We start from the raw sequence: 26,752 nt of genomic DNA on the forward strand, positions 1-26,752 counted from the left end.
AACAATATAAAACATTATAAAACATTATGAAAACAGTACAAAACAGCGCCAGGGGGGTTGTAAGTTCAAAATAATAAAAATAGAATACAAAAATATATCCATTTCCATCCATCCATTTTCTACCGCTTATTCCCTTTCGGGGTCGCGGGGGGCGCTGGCGCCTATCTCAGCTACAATCGGGCGGAAGGCGGGGTACACCCTGGACAAGTCGCCACCTCATCGCAGGGCCAACACAGATAGACAGACAACATTCACTCTCACATTCACACACTAGGGGCAATTTTAGTGTTGCCAATCAACCTATCCCCAGGTGCATGTCTTTGGAGGTGGGAGGAAGCCGGAGTACCCGGAGGGAACCCACGCATTCACAGGGAGAACATGCAAACTCCACACAGAAAGATCCCGAGCCTGGATTTGAACCCAGAACAGCAGGATACAAAAAAATATATATATATAATAAACAAAATGCAAAGCCGTAGGCTTATTCAGATTCATCAACAACTTCAATCAATGTTTATTTATATAGCCCCAAATCACAAATGTCTCAAAGGACTGCACAAATCATTACGACTACAACGTCCTCGGAAGAACCCACAAAAGGGCAAGGAAAACTCACACCCAGTGGGCAGGGAGAATTCACATCCAGTGGGACGCCAGTGACAATGCTGACTATGAGAAACCTTGGAGAGGACCTCAGATGTGGGCAACCCCCCCCCCTCTAGGGGACCGAAAGCAATGGATGTCGAGCGGGTCTAACATGATACTGTGAAAGTTCAATCCATAGTGGCTCCAACACAGCCGCGAGAGTTCAGTTAAAGTGGATCCAAGACAGCAGCGAGAGTCCCGTCCACTGGAAACCATCTCAAGCGGAGGCGGATCAGCAGCGTAGAGATGTCCCCAACCGTTACAAGCGATTGGGGACACAGCATCATCGTTTTCACATCTTTTTTGTTGTTAGAGGTAGAGAGCGTTTTAATGTAAAGTTCCAGATCTTTTTTAAAGGCACAAAAGATAGGACGGGTATTAAGAAACTTACATTTATGAATATAAAACTTAGCCAATAAAATAATGAGGATGCAAAGGTAGAATTCCTTTTCAAATTTGTGTTCATACAGTGTAAAACCAAAAATCACATCTTTAAAGTAAAGCACACATTTGTCATAAATATTGTCCAGGACACCTGTCTAGTGTTGTCATCCCCTCTTTTGGGAAGAGGTCAACAATATGATTAAAATCTTATTTCAAAGTCTTTTGAATTTCTTTTAAAAAAATTGTTCTGGAAAATTTACAAGAAATAATGATTTTTCTTTGTTAGAAATATAGCTAGGTCCAATTTGTTATATATTCTAACAAAGTGCAGATTGGATTTTAACCTATTTAAAACATGTCATCAAAATTCTAAAATTAATCTTAATGAGGAAAAATGACTAATGATGTTCCGTGAATTATTTTTTTAATTTTTCAAAAATATTCAAATTAGCTAGTTTTTCCTCTTCATTTTTTGGGGGGTTAAATTTTAAAGAGTCGAAATTGACTATGAACTGACATGCAAGATGGTTGAAATACAAACCCCGTTTCCATATGAGTTGGGAAATTGTGTTAGATGTAAATATAAACAGAATACAATGATTTGCACATCCTTTTCAACCCATATTCAGTTGAATATGCTACAAAGACAACATATTTGATGTTCAAACTCATAAACATTTTTTTTTTTTTTGCAAATAATCATTAACTTTAGAATTTGATGCCAGCAACACGTGACAAAGAAGTTGGGAAAGGTGGCAATAAATACTGATAAAGTTTAGGAATGCTCATCAAACACTTATTTGGAACATCCCACAGGTGTGCAGGCTAATTGGGAACAGGTGGGTGCCATGATTGGCTATAAAAACAGCTTCCCAAAAAATGCTCAGTCTTTCACAAGAAAGGATGGGGCGAGGTACACCCCTTTGTCCACAACTGCGTGAGCAAATAGTCAAACAGTTTAAGAACAACCTTTCTCAAAGTGCAATGGCAAGAAATTTAGGGATTTCAACATCTACGCTCCATAATATCATCCAAAGGTTCAGAGAATCTGTAGAAATCACTCCACCTAAGCGGCATGACCAGAAACAAACATTGAATGACCGTGATCTTCGATCCCTCAGACGGCACTGTATCAAAAACCAACATCAATCTGTAAAGGATATCACCACATGGGCTCAGGAACACTTCAGAAAACCACTGTCACTAAATACAGTTGGTCGCTACATCTGTAAGTGCAAGTTAAAGCTCTACTATGCAAAGCCAAACCCATTTATCAACAACATCCTGAAACGCCGCCAGCTTCTCTGGGCCCAAGATCATCTAAGATGGACTGATGCAAAGTGGAAAAGTGTTCTTTGGTCTGACGAGTGCACGTCTCAAATTGTTTTTGGAAATATTTGACATTGTGTCATCCGGACCAAAGGGTAAGCGAACCATCCAGACTGTTATCGACGCAAAGTGGAAAAGCCAGCATGTGTGATGGTATGGGGGTGCATTAGTGCCCAAGGCATGGGTAACTTACATATCTGTGAAGGCACCATTAATACTGAAAGGTACATACAGGTTTTGGAGCAACATATGCTGCCATTTAAGCGCCGTCTTTTTCATGGACGCCCCTGCTTATTTCAGCAAGACAATGCCAAGCCACATTCAGCACGTGTTACAACAGCGTGGCTTCGTAGTAAATGAGTGCGGGTACTTTCCTGACCCACCAGCAGTCCAGACCTGTCTCCCATGGAAAATGTGTGGCGCATTATGAAGCGTAAAATACGACAGCGGAGACCCCGGACTGTTGAAGGACTGAAGCTCTACATAAAACAAGAATGGGAAAAAATTCCCCTTTTAAAGCTTCAACAATTAATTTCCTCAGTTCCCCAACGTTTATTGAGTGTTGTTAAAAGAAAAGGTGATGTAACACAGTGGTGAACATGCCCTTTCCCAACTACTTTGGCATGTGTTGCAGCCATGAAATTCTAAGTAAATTATTATTTGAAAAATAAAAATAAGTTTATGAGTTTGAACATCAAATATGTTGTCTTTGTAACATATTCAACTGAATATGGGTTGAAAAGGATTTTCAAATCATTGTATTCTGTTTATATTTACATCTAACACAATTTCCCAACTCATGTGGAAACGTGGTTTGTAAAAAAATGTGTATATCAGTGTTAAGCACCAGCCACTGAAACAAGATGAGGGATCCAGCTTTATTAATACTTGATACAAATGTTCTCCACCAGAGCTTGGTGACTTTCTGAAACCCAACAAAGATTCCCAGTCAGCATTGATTCCCTCTCAGCTTCCAAGACACATTTCTTGACCTCTAAGCAGAATTCGATCCCCCTCACAAATGATCGACCGCCTCTAAATCAACTCACCGGTGGCGATGCCTTACAGGGAAACTGTGAAATATTTCAACCTAGTGTTACATTTGCGACATATTCATTTAAAATGATATATAGTCCCTGCCACCGTGGTCAAGTATTTGCACTTGAGGCCCGGCTGGAATAATATGTGGTACCTTAGTCTGGTAACTAGTGTTTATTTTACTGTGTAATGATAAGAATTTTGAAAAATGTCTATATATATATATATATATATATATATATATATATATATATATATATATATATATATATATATATATATATATATATATACCGTGGAGAGGGGCAGCTGGCGAACGAGCAGTGGGGCAGGGCACGATGGCGGCAAGGAGGCGGAGAATGCGGCCGAGCGGAAAGGTGGGGCGTGCCGGGAGCGACGCGACAAGCGAGATCAGGTGCGTGGCTCGCACACCGGGACACAATCAATGAATCGCCTCTGGCTGTACAAAAGGCCAGCAGCCAAGGAGGGCGAGGCAGAAGGAGGAGGAGAGCCCGCAGCAGAACCTGAGTATCGAAAGCAACAGAGATCAATACCACGACGACAAGGCCGACTGAAGCAACTGAGAAGCGAGCAGCAGAGAAGGAGCTGAAAAGCGACCCGACCTGAAGACAAGCTTTGATTGAAAAATAAAGCGAGTCAAACTTGCTCGAAAGAAATGTCCTTCCTTGATGGTCCATTGAACCCGCACGACAGCGAGAGACTGTCATATATATCCATATATATATATATATATAGATATATATGTATATTATTTTCAACATACACCTCTAACACAGTTATCGTTGGTATTATGTTCTGTTCCCATATATATATATCCATCCATCCATCCATCCATTTCCTACCGCTTATTCCCTTTCGGGGTCGCGGGGGGCGCTGGCGCCTATCTCAGCTACAATCGGGCGGAAGGCGGGGTACACCCTGGACAAGTCGCCACCTCATCGCAGGGCCAAAACAGATATGTGTTTTTTTATTATTTGTTTATTTTTCTTTATGTATTTTAAAAGTTTGTAAACAGAGAATGTGTTGCCATTTGGGCTCACATTATGTTTACACCTGTTGTTGTCTGCAAATACGCACCGTGTAAACATTGTAAACACGTTGTGTGTTACTTGTCTTGGTTGTAAAAAAAATACATAAAAAGAAGATTTGACCCAAAAAAAAGACATTGTTATCGATGAAAAAAATAAACTACAGTGTATTCGGAAAGTATTCACAGCGCCTCACTTTTTCTACATTTTGTTTCGTTATAGCCTTCTTCCAAAATGGAATACATTCATATGTGTCCTCAAAATTCTACACACAATACCCCATAATGGAAATGTGAAAACGTTTATTTGCTTTTTTTTTTTTTGCAAATTAAAAAAAACAAAAAAACAAAACAAAAACACATGTACAGCCTTTGCTCAATACTTTGCAACTAAAAAAACGTCTTCACATTGTCATTATCAGGTATAGTGTGTAGAATTTTGAGAAAAAAACCGATATTAGTCCATTTTGGAATTAGGCTGTGGAAAAAGTGAAGCGCTTTAAATACTTTCCAGATGCACTGCAAGTATGCGATTACTATATTGCTTGAATTAGAATAAACATCATGAAATTGGGATTGTTGGTGATCAGTATTTGAAGTATAAAACACATTTCTGTGAATAAAAAAGTATTGTTCTCTTTCAAAATAACATGTTCCTAATGTGTTATATTAAATTATTTTATTGTTTCTTTACCCACAAACTAGTCACTTTTTCCAAATTCTGTTATGTTATAGCCTTTTATTCCAAAATGGAATACATTCATACGTGTCCTCAAAATTCTACACACAATACCCCATAATGAAAATGTGAAAAAAGTTGTTTGAAATTTTTTGCAAATGTATTGAAAATAATAAATAAATGGGTTGTACTTGTATAGCGCTTTTCTACCTTCAAGGTACTCAAAGCGCTTTGACACTACTTCCACATTTACCCATTCACACACACATTCACACACTGATGGAGGGAGCTGCCATGCAAGGCGCCAACCAGCACCCATCAGGAGCAAGGGTGAAGTGTCTTGCTCAGGACACAACGGACGTGACGAGGTTGGTACTAGGTGGGATTTGAACCAGGGACACTCAGGTTGCGCACGGCCACTCTCCCACTGCGCCACGCCGTAAAATAAAAGCGAAAACACGTACATAGGTATTCACAGCCTTTCCTCAATACTTTTTTTCTAAAAAAAAAAAAAACGTTTCACATTGTCATATTTGTGTTGGCCCTGCGATGAGGTGGCGACTTGTCTAAGGTGTACACCGCCTTCCTCCCAAATGCAGCTGAGATAGGCTCCAGCATCTCCCACGACATCAAAACGGGTAGAATGTAGAAAATGGATGGATGGATGGATGGATGGATTATCGGGTATTGTGTGTAGAATTTTGAGGACAAAAAATAATTTAGCCCATTTTTGAATTAGGCTGTGGAAAAAGTGAAGCACTTTGAATACTTTCTGGATGCACTGCAAGTATCCTATTACTATATTGCATGAATTAGAATAAACATCATGAAATTGGGATTGTTGGTGATCAGTATTTGAAGTGTAAAACACATTTCTGTGAATAAAAAAATGTCTCATTCTCTTTCAAAAGAACATTTTACTAATGTATTGTATTCAATAGTTACTATTGTTTATTTGCCCTCAAATTATTTATTTCCTTACCATATAATGACTATGTTACTGATTTAAATGACATATCACATTTGTGAATGTGGTGCCAGCTCAGTTGATGTCATCGGGTCCCTGAACGCACCGCCACTCGGCTCTCTGCCTTTACTATGACCGCCACGACTCGCCGAGGAGGACAACTTCTACATCCCGACCTGGTGCCTCGGCACACTTTTATTCCAAACTGGAATACATTCACATGTGTCCTCAAAATTCTACACACAATACCCCATAATGAAAATGTGACAAAAGTTGTTTGAAATTTTTTTGCAAATGTATTGAAAATAAAATAAAAAGCAAAAACACGTACATACATGTATTCACAGCCTTTGCTCAATACTTTGTTTCTAAAAAAAAATTTTTTCACATTGTCATATTTGTGTTGGCCCTGCCATGAGGTGGCGACTTGTCTAAGCCAGGGGTCGGGAACATTTTTGGCTGAGAGAGCCATGAAAGCCAAATATTTCACAAAGTATTTCCGTAAGAGCCATATAACATTTTTCAACACTGAATACAACTAAATTTGTGCATTTTTAAGTATGACCAACATTTGTAGAGTATAATAAGTCTCTTATTCTTTTTAACAACATTGTTATTATAAAAGTTAACCAATAATACATATAATACTTCTTACCATTAATGCGACATCTTCAACAGGTGCGGTAAAAAACGGATGGTTGGATTAAAATGCATGAGAATGTTTTATAATTTGAATGTTATTTTTGAAACTGTGATTACCAGCGGAATTATTCATTACTTATCGTGTTAAGCAATGTCGGCTAAGATTTATCTGAGAGCCAGATGCAGTCATCCTGCTCCAGAGCCATAGGTTCCCTACCCGTGGTTTAAGCATTAGACAACTTTTTACCTGCACCCTGCCTCCCGCTGTTTCCCACATCTACAAAGCAATTAGCTACCGACTGCCACCTACTGATATTGAAGAGTATTACACGGTTACTCGGCATAGCTCGGTTGGTAGAGTGGCCGTGCTAGCAACCTGAGGGTTCCAGGTTTGATACAGTATCCGCTTCCGCCATCCTAGTCACTGCCATTGTGTCCTTGGGCAAGACACTTTACACACCTTCCCCCAGTGCCACCCACACTGCTTTAAATGTAACTTAGAAATTGGGTGTCACTTTGTAAAGCGATTTGAGTCACTAGAGAAAAGCGCTATATAAATATAATTATCTGAGAGCCATATGTAGTCATCAAAAGAGCCACATCTGGCTCTAGAGCCATAGGTTCCCTACCCCTGGTCTAGGGTGTACACCGCCTTCCGCCCAATTGCAGCTGAGATAGTCTCCAGAAACCCCTGCGCGACCTCAGAAAGGGACAAGCGGAAGAAAATGGATGGATGGATGGATTATCGGGTATTGTGTGTAGAATTTTGAGGACAAAAAATAATTTAGCCCATTTTTGAATTAGGCTGTGGAAAAAGTGAAGCACTTTGAATACTTTCTGGATGCACTGCAAGTATGTGATTTCTATATTTTATGAATTAGAATAAACATCATGAAATTGGGATTGTTGGTGATCAGTATTTTAAGTATAAAACACATTTCTGTGAATAAAAAGATATTCTCATTCTCTTTCAAAAGAACATTTTTCTAATGTATTATATTCAATAGTTACTATTGTTTATTTACCCACAAACTATGTATTTCCTTACCAAATAATGACTATGTTACTGATTTAAACCAGTGGTCCCCAACCTTTTTGTATCCGCGGACCGGTCAACGCTTAATAATTTGTCCCGCGGCCCGGGGAGGGGGTGTCCTTTTTTTTTCTTTTTCTTTTTTTTCTTCTTTGTCATGAAAAAGGGACGTTTTTGTCATGAAAAAGGGAGTTTTTTGTGGTCGGTGCACTATTTGTAAGTGTACATTGTGTTTTTTATGTCGATTTAATAAATATATATATATATATATATATATATATTATTTTTTATTTTATTTTTTATAAAAAATTATTCTGCGGCCCGGTGGTTGGGGACCACTGATTTAAATGACATCACATTTGTGAATGTGGTGCCAGCTCAGTTGATGTCATCGCGTCCCTGAACGCACCGCCAGTCGGCTCTCTGCTTTCACTATGGCCGCCACGACTCGCCGAGGAGGACAACTTCTACATCCCGACCAGGAAACTGTGCCGAGGCAATAAGTTGCCGCAGCCGCCCTCCCTGGAGCACAACGAGGCGATGACAGCGCAGTCGGTCGGCGGCGAGTGCTGACGTTTCCCACCCCCGCCCGTGGACGTTAACGCGGCACGCGGAGCCATATAAAGAAACTCCCCTGCTTTATTTTTCCGCGACCGTGCCTGTCACTTTAGCCGGCTAGCTGCCGTACTTACACTGCCGTCTTCCGGCCAACGCGCCGCACTCGCGGGGAAAAAGACGGGACTATGCTTTTTTGGTTTCCACTTGGAACGGGACCTGCTCGAGGCGGGTGCGGAGAGAACGTCCGGAGGGCCCCCCGCGGATAAGTTTGTGAGCGCTCATTAGCCTAGCCTAGCCTAGCCTAGCCTAGCCAATTAGCATTTTAGTTACACAAGCCGCGCTGCTAATCCACACATCATCATCGGCATTACCGGGGGTTACTTCAAGGAGCCGAGGGTGGGGGATTTAACCCCGCTACTTAGCACACCCTGCAGCCCTTCTGTTCATCCCCTTCCTGACGGTTGTTTTTTTATTGGAATAACAATTGCAAACTGTCAGATTGTGTAAGAAACACAAAACTGCAGCTTTCACCGGGGTGGTGTCTGATGTGTATGCAAACTTATTTGCAAACTGTCAGATTGTGTAGTAAATACAACACTGCAGCGTTCACCGGGTTGGTGTCTGATTTGTAAGCAAACTTAATTGCAAACTGTCAGATTGTGTAGTAAATACAAAACTGCAGCGTTCACCGGGGTGGTGTCTGATGTGTATGCAAACTTAATTGCAAACTGTCAGATTGTGTAGTAAATACAACACTGCAGCGTTCACCGGGTTGGTGTCTGATTTGTAAGCAAACTTAATTGCAAACTGTCAGATTGTGTAGTAAATACAAAACTGCAGCGTTCACCGGGGTGGTGTCTGATTTGTAAGCAAACTTAATTGCAAACTGTCAGATTGTGTAGTAAATACAAAACTGCAGCGTTCACCGGGGTGGTGTCTGATTTGTAAGCAAACTTAATTGCAAACTGTCAGATTGTGTAAGAAATACAAAACTGCAGCGTTCACCGAGGTGGTGTCTGATTTGTAAGCAAACTTAATTGCAAACAGTCAGATTGTGTAGTAAATACAAAACTGCAGCGGTCACCGGGGTGGTGTCTGATTTGTAAGCAAACTTAATTGCAAACAGTCAGATTGTGTAGTAAATACAAAACTGCAGCGGTGGTGTCTGATGTTGATTCAAACTGCAAGAATGGACGCTGTATTTTGTTGAAGTTGGACTTGGACATGCTATTGACTTTGGTGGACAAGTGGGCAGTTTGAACAGAGGACACACCGAGGGCTAAAAGATCTCATTAGTAGTTGCAACCCCCTCCCTCCCCCTCTCCCTTTCACACCTCCCCTGCAGTACTGGAATAGTTTGATGGACGCGGGGGGCTGTTTGCCAGACGGTCCCTTCTATAGTCAGTCATGTATGTCTTGACACATACACCTAGTGCCTGCTGTCGGAACCCGGTGTGGGTTTGTCCGTGGACGACTCCTTCACAAACACAAGACAATGCGTATTAGTTAGTGCCTAGCCAGAGACTGCGTTGGAGATTAACCTTAACCACGCTGCCTACACACAGGCCAGCAGGCCACTGATTATTAGTCGTCGAGGAATTTGACGTTGACGCCTGCCACTCTGGATCAAGAAAACCCGCCCCTCGTGTCCGGTTGGAGTAACACCCTCAAGCCCAAATCAATGCCTTCAGCGCTGGCCGTGTTCGCCTGCCGACCCAACTCGCACCCGTTCCAGGAGAGGCATGTGTACCTGGATGAGCCCGTCAAGATCGGCAGGTCGGTGGCTCGGTGTCGGCCGGCCCAGAACAACGCCACCTTCGACTGCAAGGTGCTGTCCAGGAACCATGCCTTGGTTTGGTTCGACCACAAGACCGGCAAGGTAAGACCAGATGACGACTACTAATCCTTTTGTGTCATTTCTCTTGTTTCCCAATCCTCTGGGTTTTAGATACCGTACTTCCCGGGCTTTGAAGTTCACCGGTGTTAAAGCCGCACAAAAAACATTTTTGAAGAAATCAACATTATTAAATATATTAACTGCAGCAGATCTTAAACCGCCGATACAACATACTTGCCAACCTTGAGACCTCCGAATTCTGGAGATGGGGGGTTTGGTGGTAGCGGGGGGGTGTTTATTGTAGCGTCCCGGAAGAGTTAGTGCTGCAAAGGAATGTGGGTATTTTTTCTGTTGTGTTACGGTGCGGATGTTCTCCCGAAATGTGTTTGGTGTGGGTTCACAGTGTGGCGCATATTTGTAACAGTGTTTAAAGTTGTTAATACGGCCACCCTCAATGTGAGTGTATGGCTGTTTATCAAGTATGGATTGCATTCACTTGTGTGTGTGTGTGTGTGTGTGTGTGTGTGTGTAAAAGCCGCATATATTATGTGACCGGGCTGGCAAACTATTTGCATGGAGGAAAAGCGGATGTGGCAACAGGTTGTGGAGGATGCGAAAAGTAGTGCCTGTAAGGCACGCCCCTAATATTGTTGTCCGGGTGGAAATCGGGAGAAATTCAGGAGAATGGTTGCCCCGGGAGATTTTCGGGAGGGGCACTGAAATTTGGGAGTCTCCCGGGAAAATCGTGAGTGTTGGCAAGTAAGCGATGCAACCCCGTTTCAAAATATTTTGAAATTGTTACTTACATGGATTAATTGTTTTCAAAACGGTGCTTGTCTCACAGCAGTAAAACGGCGAGAAAACAAAACAGAAGTCATGGTCATGGACCCACTAGATGTGGGAGCCAGCTTTCCAATCAGCTAAATGCACTCAATACCTCCACAGTGACATCTACTCAAACAGTACGAAAAGCATGCCATTATAATTTAATATTACTAACACACACACAAACTTTGAAATGAGCACATTTGCAATTGCTAACGGCGCTAGCTTGATTACGTTACGATAGCCCGTACAAAGATGCACAAAATAAATAGTTTTAGTTATATTGTAAAAATTAAAAAACATTGCATGGATTGATGAGTGAGGAATTATTTTGAGCAGAACCACTATGGACAAATTGTAGACAAAACTGGACTTCCGGTTCAAGGTAAGAAGCAGGGAGTACATTTTCAACCAACAGCAACTGCAATGAGCGAACTCTTCCAAAAGATGGCGCCATGGCACAAACAATAACACACCTTTTCTGTGTCTCTGTCGGTGTTAAAAAAAACTATTTGTTGAATATAAAACATGGCCTTTAGAGAAGAGAAATTCCTAAATTAGCGTCAGTTTTCTAAGCCACAGGGTTTAAAGCGTTGGAAAAAAGTTGCGGCTTACAGTCTGGAAAGTACGGTGCATTTGACTTTAAAGGGGGCCCTATTATGCGAACACAACTTTTCTTACCTATTGGTACCTGCTGTTGTGTATTTGGGATCTGCATAAGTCCCGAAAACTTGAAATCAAGCCATAGAGACATTGCGGGGATAATTATAAAATAATCTTGCCTTCCTTCCTATCCATATATAGTATAAATGTACCCAGCATGCCTTGTGTGCGTCCCCGATTGTAGTCTGCGCTTCGGTCAATTAGTTTGTTTTTTTTCGTTATCCTCTTGTTGTGGAGCATGCATCCTCCGCTGTTGTCATCTCTTATACAAAGTAGCACTAAAAACTACAACAAAGTTGGTGTTGAGATGACGAGGTCAAAGTGGAGGCACGTTAATAAGACCCGCCCACAAAACGGCCACCACATGCTATGTTGACCACAAGGAAGTGTTCTAAATGTAAAACAAATATCATAATATGACCCCTTTTAGGTCACGTTCGTCAAGTGGTATTTTCACATTTCTGGTCCGACCTTTTATATTTTTGAGCCCAAACAAAGATAATGAGTAATAGGTCTTAGAAGCCTGATGTAGCTTTATTGGAACACTATGGCATCAGCAGCATTGCTAGGTGCTAAACATACAAACTAACCATAATAAAATAAACACTTACTGATATATTTTCTCTCTTACTGGGTTGTAGACCAGGGGTAGGGAGCCTATGGCTCAGGAGCCAGATGTGGCTCTTTTGATGACTGCATCTGGCTCTCGGATAAATCTGAGCTGGCATTGCTTAATACGATAAATAATGAATAATTCCACTTGTAATCACAGTGTTAAAAATAATGTTCAAAATATAAAACATTCTCATGCATTTTTAATCCATCCATCCGTTTCTACCGCACCTGTTCAAGAAGTTGCGTTAATGGTAAGAAGTTATTTATTTATTATTGGTTAGTGTGTTGCTTGCCCTCCTGGGGGTTCTTCAGACCACCAAGCACCGACATGAGAGCCTGTTTCAGGGTTACAATATTGTTCTATTTTTCAAGAAGTCCCTCAGTTGCTTTCCAGCAATTGTATTATTCTCTTTCGTTTTCGCTCACGCTCTGGCTCAAGCCCCAACCCCGTCTCTCCTCCTGGCTGCTGCTTATAAATAAATAAATGGGTTGTACTTGTATAGCGCTTTTCTACCTTCAAGGTACTCAAAACGCTTTGAAACTACTTCCACATTTACCCATTCACACACTGATGGAGGGAGCTTATAACAGAGTGACAGGTGATTAGATTACAAGGCCCAGGTGGGCCATCTACACACCTGTCGCTGATTTAGAGGCCGGTCCTGGCACACCCCAGTTCACTGCAGGCCCACAGGCCACGCCCCTTCCACAGTTAGCTTCAGAATAACAATGTTATTACAAAGAATAAGAGACCTATTATACTCTAGAAATGTTGGTCTTACTTAATAATGCACGCGTTTAGTTGTGTTCAGTGTTAAAAAAATATTATATGGCTCTTACGGAAATACATTTTAAAATATTTGGCTTTTTGGCTCTCTCAGCCAAAAGGTTCCCGACCCCTGTTGTAGACCGATGGAGCTCTTACATAATCCCGCATAGATGAAGAATCAATTCCAATCCTAACAAAGGGTTACTACGTCTTGTTCAGCATCTCGGGGGATGTGAAAGTGGACCAGCCTGTCAGGTGAGCGATGCATGAACTATAATGTAGAATTTATTTTAAGCAAGTTTAAGACGAATTAGAAGCAGCCGCTGTTTTATTGTAGATAGTACTTTATTGATTCCTTCAGGAGAGTTCCCTCAGGAAAATTAAAGTGTGTCAACAATAGCAGCGTAAGAAAATAGTCCCTTTGCATTACCGCTTATAATAACAATATCACCCATATTTGGTTAATTGTCAGATCACGACATGTAAATGGAGTATTGTTGGTGCTTTCTGGATGTTTTTAGAGGGTTTTATGGGCGCAATAGAGGACCCCTCCATCTATTGACTCAATTGTTAGCTATTTATTTACGGTTTTGAATTCATAAAAAAGCCAAGCCTGTATGTTCTTGTCCTACATAAGGATTATGAATGATACACAGTACACCTCTTTCTAATTATTGGCATATTTCCAGTATGACTGATCTAATAATATGGTCAGAGTGCAGAGGCGTTGCTACACTCAGTGATGTAGAATCTATGGACATTGCCGAAGAACATTCAAACTGGCCGACTTGTGGCATTTTGTGATGTTTAGACAGTATTTTCACATACTTTGCGGATTGTAAATACAATTTTGGACATGGTTTAATGCAGTGGTTCTCAACCGTGAAGATTTTTTAAATTCAATTACCCCCTAATCAGAGCAAAGCATTTTTGGTTGAAAAACAAAGAAGTAAAATACAGCACTATGTCATCAGTTTCTGATTTATTCAATTGTATAACAGTGCAAAAAAATTGCTCATTTGTTGTGGTCTTTCTTGAACTATTTGGGAAAAGGATATGAAAAAAACTAAAAACTTGTTGAAAAATAAATAAAGATTTCTACACAGAAGTAATCATCAACTCAAAGTGCCCTTTTTGAGGATTGTAATAGAGATCCATATGGATTCATCAACTTAATTCTAAGCATTTCTTCACAAAAAAGAAATGTTTAACATCAATATTTATGGAACATGTCCACAAAAAATCTAGATGTCAACACTGAGTATTGCATTGTTGTATTTTTTTTTCACAGTTTATGAACTTACATTCATATTTTGTTGAAGTATTATTCAATAAATATATTTATAAAGGATTTTTGAATTGTTGCTATTTTTAGAAAATTTAAAAAAAATCTCACGTACTCCTTGGCATACCTTCAAGTACCCCCAGGGGTACACGTACCCCCATTTGAGAACCACTGGTTTATGAAACACATATAAAGTCAACTTGTTTTTCCAGTCTGCTGCTACTTGAAACAAGTCAACTATGTGTGCATGTGCAAGGTGCAATACACCTGTTATGTCATCATTTTGGAGCGACCACACAGATCAATCACTGTTTTTATTCATTACAAGTACACTCAGTATATGCATCCATCCATTTTCTACTCTCTGTCCCTATGATAACATTTAAAATAATAGTAATAAACTAGGCCTTGGCGATTTGTTTTTACTAAACATTATATTTTCGATTTTCCCCCCCCTACTTTTTGAAAGAAACCAATGTATACAGCATTTTTCGGAGTATAAGCCGCACCGGCCGAAAATGCATATTAAAGAAGAAAAAAAAACCATATATAAGTCGCACCGGAGTTGAAGTCGCATTTTTTGGGGAAATTTGTTTGATAAAACCCTGTTTAACACCAAGAATATACATTTGAAAGGCAATTTAAAATAAATAAAGAATAGTGAACAACAGGCTGAATAAGTGTACGTTATATGAGGCATAAATAACCAACTGAGAAGGTGCCTGCTATGTTAACGTAACACATTATGGTTAGAGTCATTCAAATAACTATAACATGTAGAACGTGCTATAACTTTACCAAACAATCTGTCACTCCTAATCGCTAAATCCCACGAAATCTTATACTTCTAGTCCATGGGTGTCAAACTCTGTCCCGCGGGCCAAATATGGCCAGCCGTGTATTTTCATTTGGCCCTTGAGGCAATATCAAATTAACATTAGAGTTGGCCCGCCGGTGTTATACAGCGGCGGTGTCGCTGTAACACCACATTCACCGCGAATACTCATACTTGCTCCCCCCCCCTGATTTTCCAAGGAGACTCCCAAATTTCAGTGCCCCTCACGAAAATCACAGGGGGCAACCATTCTCCCAAATTTCTCCCGATTCCCACCTGGACAACAATATTGGGGGCGTGCCTTAAAGGCACTGCCTCAAGCTTCCTCTAAAACCTTTCGTCACGTCCGCTTTTCCTACGTAGAAACAGCGTGCCGGCCTAGTCACATGATATATGTGGCTTTTACACACACACGCACACACAAGCTAATGCAATGCAAGTTTGGTCAACAGCCATACAGGTCACACTGAGGGTGGCCGTACAAACAACTTTAAGACTGTTACAAACATGCGCCACACTGTGAACCAACACTAAACGAGGAATGACAAGCAAATTTCGGGAGAACATCCGCACTGTAACACAACATAAACACAACACAACAAATACACAGAACCCCTTGCAGCATTAACTCTTCCTGGATGCTACAATATAAACATTTATTATTAGCCTGTGGGAAAAGTTTATTTTGATATTTACCTGAGAAGGCTGCAAATATAAAAGAGGCATTCAATTTCTATTTAAATTTGATTTGATATGCCGTTGCTATTTTTAAATCATTAGTATTATTTGAAACTGGATTTTGCATGTCACTATAAAGTTATATAAGTCTCGCTTGTTCAATATTCAATACAAAACTTGTTTGGGTCCCTATTAAAAGGTTAATTTGTTCAACCTTCGCCCGCGGCTTTGTTCAGTTTAAAATTTTGGCCCACTCTGTATTTGAGTTTGACACCCCTGGTCTAGTCTCTTACGTGAATGAGCTAAATAATATTCTTTGATATTTTACGGTAATGTGTTAATAATTTCACACATAAGTCGCTCCTGAGTATAAGTCGCACCTCCGGCCAAACAATGAAAAAAACTGCAACGTTTATTTCGAAAAATACGGTACATGGAAAATTCAAAACAAGTTTTTCTTGTATTAGATTGGAAATTAGTAGTTTGAAACAACACCTCATCTTACTCTTGTTCTTTTGCACTTTTTATGGAATAATTTTATAAGAATAAAATTAAGAGCTTCTCATGTGGAGCAATACTTCTGCTTGAATAGAATAATCCTGTTGATGAAAATGTAGCATTGCACATTGGATGCAAATAAACAATCTCCAACATTGAGATCAATAAAGTGCAAACTTCTGTCTTGCAAAACATACTGATGTGAATACAAATGTAGTATTATACATTGTATCCAAATAAATAATGAAGTCAAATATTGCGAGGACTATAGTTTCTTTCAATAAGTAGATCCATTAAACGCAGCCTTTTTCATTCCCACTTCTTGGTGGTGTGCAGAGCGACTTCTTTAGTCGTCTTCGTTCTCATCATCAGTGTTCGGAAAATGACTTTCAAAAAGTATATCATTTTAGTTCCTTGTTACTTAACCAAAGACTTACTAGAGGAATTACTCTTTCATAAATGTAATTAATTATTAGGGAAAGTAATTCAATGTGTTACTTTAAAAAAAACCTTCAAATATTTGGCTTATGCAGTTGAGACGTTTCATATTAGATAGATAGTACTTTATTGAGAGTTGAGATATTAGGGCAGAGATTACCAAGTGACCTGTGACATCAGCGCACAGACAGAGCAGCATTAGCTCAGGTGTGTGTGTTAGCTTAGCAGTTAAAGAAGCTCTGGTCAATGTTTTCACTGGATTGTGTTGTTGTGATTAATACAGAGATTGACTGCGCTTCCATGGCTGTCAGGTCTTCTGGTCCATAAGGGGGGTTTTGTTTGGATTGCAAGCTGAAGCTTGTCACTACAATAATTGATTTGTTCACTCGTAGATAGTAGCAGTGTGTAAGTGTGCGTGTGTTTGTTGTCGGCTTTGTGTGAGGTTGCCTCCTATTTGGCATCAAGTTTATTTTGCTGTTTAGTGCTGGTTGTTGCTTTAATTGATCCAAGGATGCATCCTGCATTGAACTTGCCGTGCTTCTGAGGCTGTCATGTTAAAAGCACATCAAAAGTAGTATGCCAGGTTACATCAGAAAACTGAGTTATGTATGTAACAAAAAAGGTGAAAGAATTGAAAACATTTTTTATATTCTCATTTCGTCAAAATTGCCACCCTCTGCTCTGATTACTGCTTTGTACACTCTTGGCATTCTCTCAATGGGCTTCAGGAAGTAGTCACCTGAAATGAATGTCACTTCACAGGTGTGCCTCGTCAGGGTTGATTAGTGGGATTTCTTGCTTTATCAATGGGGTTGGAAGTAAATAAAACTCATTGAATGAAAAGGTGTGTCCAAACTTTTGGCCTGTACTGCAGTGGTCCCCAACCTTTTTGTATCCGCGGACCGGTCAACGCTTAATAATTTGTCCCGCGGCCCAGGGGGGGGGAATGGGGGGATAGGGGAATCAATTTTTTAATTTTTATTTTTTCTTTGTCATGAAAAAGGGACGTTTTGTGGTTGGTGCACTAATTGTAAGTGTATATTGTGTTTTTTATTTTGATTTAATTAAAAAAAAAAATATATATATATATATTTTTATTTAAATAAAAATGAATACAAAATTATTCTGCGGCCCGGTGGTTGGGGACCACTGCTGTACTGTATATAGTCAGCAAAATGTCTTATTGGCCCAGGCCTAATATGACATTACTGCATAAAACTACTGTATTAGTTTTGTTTTTACTACACTCAAACAATATTTCTTTTCGAGAAGTTAGTTTTTCTTTTTAAAAGTCATATGTTAACATTTTACTATTTTGAGGGGACCATGCACACAAACTGATTTCAATTAATTTTAATTGAAGGTGCTGATTTTTGTGAGTGTTTTGAGCTGTGAGCTCAGCCATGAAACCAATTGAGCTTGTAAGATGAGGTACTACAGTAGATGATATTCATAAATGTAATTTCAAAACAGCGTGCATTTTCTTCGTTAATAGATGAAGGTTATTTAGTTGAATCTCCATCCCCAAACTTGTTGAGTCATTGAAGTTGTAGTTACACCAAGCACAACCACTATTTAGTCCAACTGGCTAGCTGTCTGTCTAAAAATGTAAAAGTCTGGAGCCATATTTATCAAACTTAGAATTACTCCTAAGAAGTCTGCTAAGAGTTGACTTATGAGTAAAGAAATTCTTCGCTGAAAGCTGCACTTAAAAGTTAGTTATCAAGCGTCTTACTCACAGATTCAGCGAAGTGTAGGACTGAATCTTAAGTCACACTCAGAGCTGAATTACGACATTACTATGTGACGTAAACTGAATTTTAGGTGACGTCATTTCTGTGTCCATAGAAATGACCAATCACGGAAGGGAATCCCTTGTCTAAGAATAAAGAAATATCTTTGATATATTTAAGTGGACAATGGGAGTGTATATTTTGACAATAAACTACAAAACAAACAAAAAAAGATATTGAAGCATTGTGATGATCTTTAGTTCTGCTGTGAAAGCTCTGCTGCGTGATGCTGCTGATGACATGACGCCCCTTATTAAATCTGTGATAAAAATAATACCCGCTCTGTCTAAACCGGGGGGTCGGCAACCCGCTGCTCTAAAGCCTTAGCGCCGCCCTAGTGGCTCTCTCGAGCTCTTACAAAAATGTATGAAAAATGGAAAAAAATTAGGTGAAAAACACACATTTTTAGTTTTATTATAGTTTCTGCAGGAGGACAAACATGACACAAACCTCCTTAATTGTTATAAAGCACACTGTTTACATTAAACATGCTTCACTGATTCGAGTATTTGGCGAGCACCAGTTTTGTCCTACTCATTTTGGCGGTCCTTGAACTCATCGTGGTTTGTTTACATGTGCAACTTTCTAGGAGGTGTTTTATGCCACTTCTTTTTCTGTTTCATTTTGCCCACCAAACTTAACGTTGTGTGTGAATGCACAAAGGTGAGTTTTGTTGATGTTATTGACTTGTGTGGAGTGCCAATCAGACATATTTGGTCCCTGCATGACTGCAAGCTAATCGATGCTATCATGCTATTTAAGCTAGCTGTATGTACATATCTCATCATTATGCCTCATTTGTAGCTATGTTTGAGCTCATTTAGTTTCCTTTTAAGTTCTCTTAATTCAATTTATATCTCATGACTCACTATCTTTATGTAATATGGCTTTTAATTGTTAGTGGCTCCAGACAGATTTGTTTTTGTATATTTGGTCCTTTTATGGCTCTTTCAACATTTTGGGTTGCCGACCCCTGGTCTAAACGATACCGTTTAATCAGCTGCTCGAAGCCAGGACATCTTTAATTAACGTGGACCCCGACTTAAACAAGTTGAAAAACTTATTGGGGTGTTACCATTTAGTGGTCAATTGTACGGAATATATACTGTACTGTGCAATCTACTAATAAAAGTTTCAATCAATCAAACCTTGAACGTTGGCGCACGTCTCTCTGGCCTCAGTGCCATCCCCCGCTGGTAACTCCTAACCACTTAGGACACCTCTGAAGGTCTCTTAAATATCCTGGAGAGTAGGAGTGATTTTTAAACTTAAGAAAGTTGATAAATAGATTTTATTCTTAAGTTTGAGAGTACGACTAAATTTCGCAAATTCTCAGGACTTAAGTGTAAAATGGCACTCTAAGACGCTTGATAAATACGGCCCCTGGTCTCCATACTAGGGAAAGAAACAATCCTTACACAGACTGTTGTATCACTTTGTTGATGATTCAAAGCTATTACAAAAATACTATTGTAGAGTGCAAAACATGGGTATGAACAAAACACCCGCGAGATGTGCTGCTGTCAGACATGCTGGTAGCATACATTCTAACTAAGTACGTGTTCTGAACATCGCTTGTTCCACTTGACCAAACTAACCACAACTAGGAGGAAAACCAATTAGTTAGACCTTGCCTGACAGCCTATTTGGGCTGCAAGTCCACAAAAGGCCAGCTCAGAGACTTAGATCAAGTTGAAATTAACAAGCACACACACGTTCTTTCTCCTTTTTTATGAGACGTTTCCCCCCCCCCGCCTCAGCAGATTTTCTCCTGAGTGTGAACTTTTAATTAGTCCTGAGCAAATTCAGTTATTTTAAGGATGCACATTCATCACACGCAAGCTGCGGTCCTGTAGCTTTGAGACAAATCCAACATTGTGTTTGGAAGGTGATGAATAACCTCAACTGCACCGGAAATATCCTTCACACCCAAGGGACTGTGGGGTAGAAAATACACAATAAAAGCTGAAAGAAGTAAGGCCTGGATTAGTTGCAAGTGCATACCAGACCATGCCAAATAGTTGCTACTGAAGGCACGCCTAATTGACAAGTCATTGTTATTTGATGAAACTGGGTAGCGCTAACTCATTTTAAGTACACCTCACACTGACTGAATACTGCTTGTACCGTGTACACATCCGAGTATATCTGTTCAACTTCACAATCAGTGTGATTTCTAACCAGATTTAAAAACCTTTTAAAATGTTTAAGTCAGGGATGCCCATTACGTCGATCGCGAGCTACCGGTTCATCGCAAACCAAGCATTAAAAAAATAAACCAATAATTTGTGATCATCAATATTTACTACATCACTTTCGTCACTTGATCGACATTCACGACACGACTTCTGAGATGACGCTTGATGCTGCCAGATCCTTATTACGAAAAAATGAGCGAGAGGAGGGCGAGAAACAGTTTGTATTTCAACACTCTCGCGCCGTACCTGCTGTCAAAACCATAAAGACAGACTGCACAGTTGCTGTCTTCACAATAAAAGCCCTGCTTCATCCTGCCTGGGCTAACAAAATAAGAGTCTCAAAAAGCTAGCATGGACAAGTTAGCATGCTACGGAGTTGATCGTCAATGTATTTCTTGCAAAATGTATAAAAACGAGTATGGAAGCTGGACAAACAAGGCGCCAAAAACTAACCACTTTCATATGGTATTGGACAGAGAGGAGGAGTTTTTTTCTCCTCCATTCGAAAATGTGGACGTTATCAGCACTACTGTCTGGTTCCAAACAATGCAAGTCATCAGAATCAGGTAATACGCCAACTTATATTCTTGTCTTCATGAAACAAAAAAAAATCTATATGTGTTAAACATGCTTGTGTTATCATTAAACACCTTTAACGTGTTAACAAAAACGTCTCTTTCATAAAAAATTAAATATGAATTATATATATGAATGACGTAGATTCCTTCGACTCGGTCAATTGAAAAGTAGCTCGCCTGCATAAAAAGTGAGAGCACGCCTGGTTTAAGTTAACTGGTTTTGAATTCCTTCGTCTAAATGACCAGTTCTGGATTTTCCCCAGATTGCCAACATACCTGTGGCGCTGGGGGCGTGGCCAACATTGCGTCATCATATCATTTTCATAATCTGGAATCATGCATTTTCTGTAAAAAGGCAAAAAAATGTATACATACATTTAAAAAACAATCTGTTAATTTTAATAATTTTTTTATTGTATATTTTTTCTTATCGTTTTGCTCTATTTTTCAAATGTCGCATCTTCTTGTACAATGTACTTTGTTAAACATTTTTCAAGTTTCTAGAGACTTCTCCAATCCTTAGAGTAACTTTTTATCCACAAAAAACTACAAGCAACAAATCCAGCTTGTTTTTCTGGTGTTATTGGAGACTGTACTCGTGTTTGGAGCAATTTACTTTTATCACTGCAGGGAGTAACTCAACCCTCTTGAATAGTTTCCACCTCAGTTTGTATGCTTAGCTGAGTTAACACAGAATTAATATGTGGAAATGACAAATGAGGTAGTTTATTCATAGAATAGTTTTTATTTACCGTCTTTCCTTGAATTGCCGCCGGCGCGCTAATTCATTTAAAACCTCTTCTCACTCCTGCGCTTACCAAAGGCATGCGGTAAAAGTAAGCATGCGCTAATTTATTTTAAAACCTCTTCTCACTTCGGTACTTACCAAAGGCATGCAGTAAAAATTTGAGTGTGATGTAAGCTTGGACCTTCAATCCTACTGAATAGCTCTTAATCTTCTTCCCTTTATGCGATTTCAAATTACCGGTATTGAAATCAGCCTCCTCCATTTTGAAAATGATGACAGGGGAAGTGTGACTCGTGACGTCACGAGTTTGACCAGGCGGTAATACTAAGCATGCGCTAATTATTTTGCGAAGTGAGTTTGACCCGGCAGTAATTCAAGGCAGGCGCTTACTATATGCCGTTGGGTAATTCCAGGAAATACGGTATGCTTTATTTTGCTTTTTGTTCAGTCCTTTGCTTTGTAGGTACACTGAGTTGAAGTCTAAGTCTTCTTGGTGGTTTTGAAACTGCTCCAGTTTTTTAGTCAGAATTTTCCACTAACTTGAAGTGTTTTGTCAAGAGGATTATTTGTGATATGTACTTTTTCCGAACGTGCTTGTTCTATTTTGGTCCAAAGTAGTGTTGTCCCGATACCAATTATTTTGGTACCGGTACCAAAATGATGCCGATACTTTTCTAAATAAAGGGTACCACAAAAAATGAATTATTGGCTTAATTTGAACAAAAACTCTTATGGTACATTAAACATATGTTTCTTATTGCAAGTTTGTACTTAAATAAAATAGTGAACATCCAAGACAACTTGTCTTTTAGTAGTAAATAAGCAAACAAAGGCTCCTAATTAGTCTGCTGACATATGATTAACATATTGTCATTTTTCATTCTATTATTTTGTCAAAATTATTAAGGACAAATGGTACAAAATGAATTATTAATCTCCTTGTTCATTTACTGTTGATAGCTACTTACTTTCTCTTTTAACATGTTCTGTCTGCACTGCTGTTAAAATGTAATAATCACTTATTCTTCTGTTGTTTGATACTTTACTTTAGTTTTGGATGATACCACAAATTTGGGTATCAATCCGATACCAAGTCAGTACAGGATCATACATTGGTCATATTCAAAGTCCTCATGTGTCCAGGGATGTTTTTACTGAGTTTATAAATATACTATAATTTAAAAAAAAAATGAAAGATGTTTTGATGCCAAAAAATATTGACGTAGTATTGACTAGATACGCTACAGTACTTGGTATCATTACAGTGGATGTTAGGTGTAGATCCACCAATGGTGTTTGTTTACATTTTGACGCCGTTGAGCTACGGTGTATAGTGAAACATGTTTAGCTATTCCTCGTCCTGCACTGATAATGGTACTTGTAGGAAACATACTTTATTTGTTGCCATGGAGGCGAGGATTAGTGATTTAGAAGTAGATAAAACACTGCCGACTGCGGATGGACTTTAGCTGCTAGCTAGCTAGCAGTGTCTTAAAGCACTTCTTCCTGAGGGCATTTCAGTTTTATAACTTCACCTTTATCTTTACTTTTTCGGCAAAAATGTGTCCGTTCTCCCTTTTCTGTCTACACACTGTATCTGCTTGTAAGTACTCCGTGTGTGTGTGCGCTGCCGAACACGCTCCTCCTGTTGTAAACCAGCAATGACACGACGTGACGACGACGGAGTCGCGGCGGATACTTTTCAGAGGCGGTATAGTACCGAATATGATTCATTAGTAGCGTGGTACTATACTAATACCGCTATAACGTACAACCCTAGTCCAAAGTAAAACAAAAAACTATCTGAAGTTGTCGTAGTTGTATTTTTAAGTTATCATGCCATGATTTATCCATCCGGCCCACGTGGGAATAGATTTTCCTCCACGCGGCCCCTGAGCTAAAATGACTTTGACACCCCTGGTTTAGATACACATCAAAATGGTTCTTCATAAACCACTTGAGATTATTTACAATCCTGCTTTTCAGCATTGTTCTCTGGGGTGAAACACCAACGTGGCTAAAACACCAAAGTGTTTGTCTCACATAACACGGGGCGAAGCCTCCTTCATCAGCAAAACGTGACATGGTCGGCTGGATTGTACAGTCACAATCTTGCAAATGTCTGACTTTTTCCAAGATAAATCAGCAGAGCATGAAGAAGTTTTAGACTGATCTTTCTGAGCATCAGGCAGGAGGCTTAATCTCTATCAGGGAATTTAAGTGGGGTTTTTTTCCCTCCTCCCGCTTAAAATCCACTCGTCGGGGGTCTGAGGCAGACGCAGCTAATCTTTGTAGGCCCTCGCCAAGCATCTGTTGTTGTCGCCATGGTGGTTGCTCGTTTGTAGAACAGGTTCAACAGGCTGAGAGTCACGGGATTAGCCTGCTACATATATGAGGCATGTAGACACCTTGAAAAGACAGGTTGGATTTCTGATAGCTGGCGGTGACCTCACCAACTGACGGCCTTGCGAAGAGAACTTATCATAGTATTTTCTTTATCCCTAGATGGCTGTTCCATGCTCTACAATATTTCTTATTGGATGAATCTTCATTTACTGGTACTATGTTTGCGTTACCACAGCTTTGCAGCTTTCCTTTACACCCTCTTAGGTTGTAACACTGCACAAGTGAGCTGTAGTTCCGCGGTTTCTATCGTGATGTTTATGTGCATTGAGAATAAACTCTATAAAACTGTGACCCAGTGCACAAAACAAGGTCCATAAAAGGTATGTTTGAACAGCTTGTACTGTAGCTCCCTTCCCAACCTCTACTGAACAATGTCTACACACTGCTTTCGTCTTACCCACTTGTCTTTTTGCTGGTCTTGATACTTCCTGTCCCTCACTTAATGTGTTCCCTGTGGGAGTTCGGTATGCCTCTGTGCTGTGCTAAATGTTTTGTACTGGCCAACACACGTACTGTACCTCGGGATGGGAATTGATCAATCAATCAATCAAAGTTTACTTGTATAGCCCTTAATCACAAATGTCTCAAAGGGCTTTGATTGATAATTGATAAGATATTTCCGGTTCCGATTCCACTTTCGATTCAGTTTAACGTTTCGGTTTCTTAACAGTTCTCTAATAAATTTTTATTTGGTGAGAAAGAGGAAAAAAAGGTGGATTACTCCTGGGGTTGCACGATTATATGATAATAATCGTTGATTGCGATTTATTTGAGTTCGATCGCGTTGATCAGCTGTTAGCATATTAGCAATCAAACATGGCAAAAAATGTCTGTTAGAGGTTACCGCAGTAGTAAACAGTAGGGAATGGAGTTGTACGGTATACCGGTACTAGTATAATATCACGGTACTAATGAATCGAAAACGGTACTAAACTCTGTTTGAAAAGTACCGGTTTGCCATATATATATATATATTTTTACAGGACTGATGGTGCGTCGTCCTCACGTCATGACATTGCTCGTTTTACGAGCAGAGGAGCATGTTCGGCAGCGCACAATCACAAAGTACTTACAAGCAGACACAGTGTCTAAACAGAAAAGGGAGAATGAATGCATTTTGGTCTGAAACTAACAATAAAGGTGAAGTTATAACACTGAAAAACCCTCAGGGAGAGGTGCTTTAAGACATGGCTAGCTAGCTAGGGGCTAATTTTCATCTGCAGTCGGCAGTGTTTTAGCTTCTTCTAAATCACTAACACCGGAAGTGAAAATTCTGCAGAATTTGACAAAATAAATCATTTGAAAGTTACACAAGAATGTAACATTTAGTAACTTGTGATATTAACGTATTACATGCAAAGGCTTTATTTGTTATAACTTTGATGATTATGGCTTACAGTTTATGAATGCCTTGAATTGAAAATCTCAGAAAATGTGGGGTTTCGAAAGCTCTAAGCCAAAGTCATCAAAATAACGATAAATGATTGACATATCTCACTTTGCATGTAGTTAGTTAATGTCACATTAGTTTCACATTTGAAGTTAAGTGCTGACATGAATGGACACAACATACATAGGGCTGGACGATATGGCCTTTTTAAAATATCTCTATTTTTAGGCCACATTGCGATACACGATATATATTACAATATTTTGCCTTGGCCTTGAATGAACACTTGATGCATATAATCACAGCAGTATGATGATTCTATGTGTATACATTAGGGATGCACCGATTAATCGGTAACCGAATATATTCGGCCGAATATGGCAAAAAAAGCCACATTCGGCCTTCGGTGGAATGAGTTAAAAACAAGGCCGAATAGTGGCGTGTGACGCAATTTTTTGACGCGGTGACGTTGGGATATGTTGTGTACCTGTATAAGTGTATGAGGTTACAAGCACACACTTATTGAGATTTAGTGGGGCCTCTGTTCACATTATTAGCCTGTTGTGTAGGCTACCTGTATAAGTGTATGAGGTTACAAGCACACACTTAATTGAGATTTACTTGAGCCTTCTGTTTACATTATTAGCATATCTACTGTGGCTAAGCAGACTTTTGCCAAAAGGACAATAATTAATTTGTTGTGTGTTTATCCACTTTAATGCACTTTATTTTTTTTTGGAATGCATGTTTTGTTTGAAGGCCTAATATAAATGAAAAACTTTGTGCTTTTTTTGAAAAGCAAAGGCTACTGGTATATTAAAAAAATGTCAATATTCACAAAAAAATTACTTTATTTGAAAAACATGTCTAAAT

At 39.5% G+C, this 26,752-nt stretch overlaps 1 protein-coding gene and 1 long non-coding RNA gene across 10 annotated transcripts in view; one reads left to right on the plus strand and one right to left on the minus strand.

Moving 5' to 3' along the window:
• LOC133546085 (uncharacterized) overlaps window positions 1–26,752 on the minus strand; it is a 424,415-nt gene that overhangs the window by 173,755 nt on the left and 223,908 nt on the right. The gene's annotated exons all lie outside the window — the stretch shown is intronic.
• The window catches only part of slmapa (sarcolemma associated protein a), a 107,682-nt gene continuing 89,093 nt past the window's right edge, over window positions 8,164–26,752 (plus strand). For 8 of the 9 annotated variants that reach the window (XR_009804954.1, XM_061891756.1, XM_061891738.1 and 5 more), the window contains exon 1: window positions 8,164–10,202. Coding sequence is in view for 8 of the 9 variants with exons in the window: in XM_061891756.1 (XP_061747740.1) it covers window positions 10,005–10,202 (198 nt within the window). In the remaining variant the exon portion in view is untranslated. The remainder of the gene's footprint in view (window positions 10,203–26,752) is intronic. The other variant, XM_061891810.1, reaches the window with a different exon arrangement.

The sequence above is a fragment of the Nerophis ophidion genome, linkage group LG02 (assembly GCF_033978795.1).
Source record: "Nerophis ophidion isolate RoL-2023_Sa linkage group LG02, RoL_Noph_v1.0, whole genome shotgun sequence".
NCBI classification, from domain to species: Eukaryota; Metazoa; Chordata; class Actinopteri; order Syngnathiformes; family Syngnathidae; genus Nerophis; species Nerophis ophidion.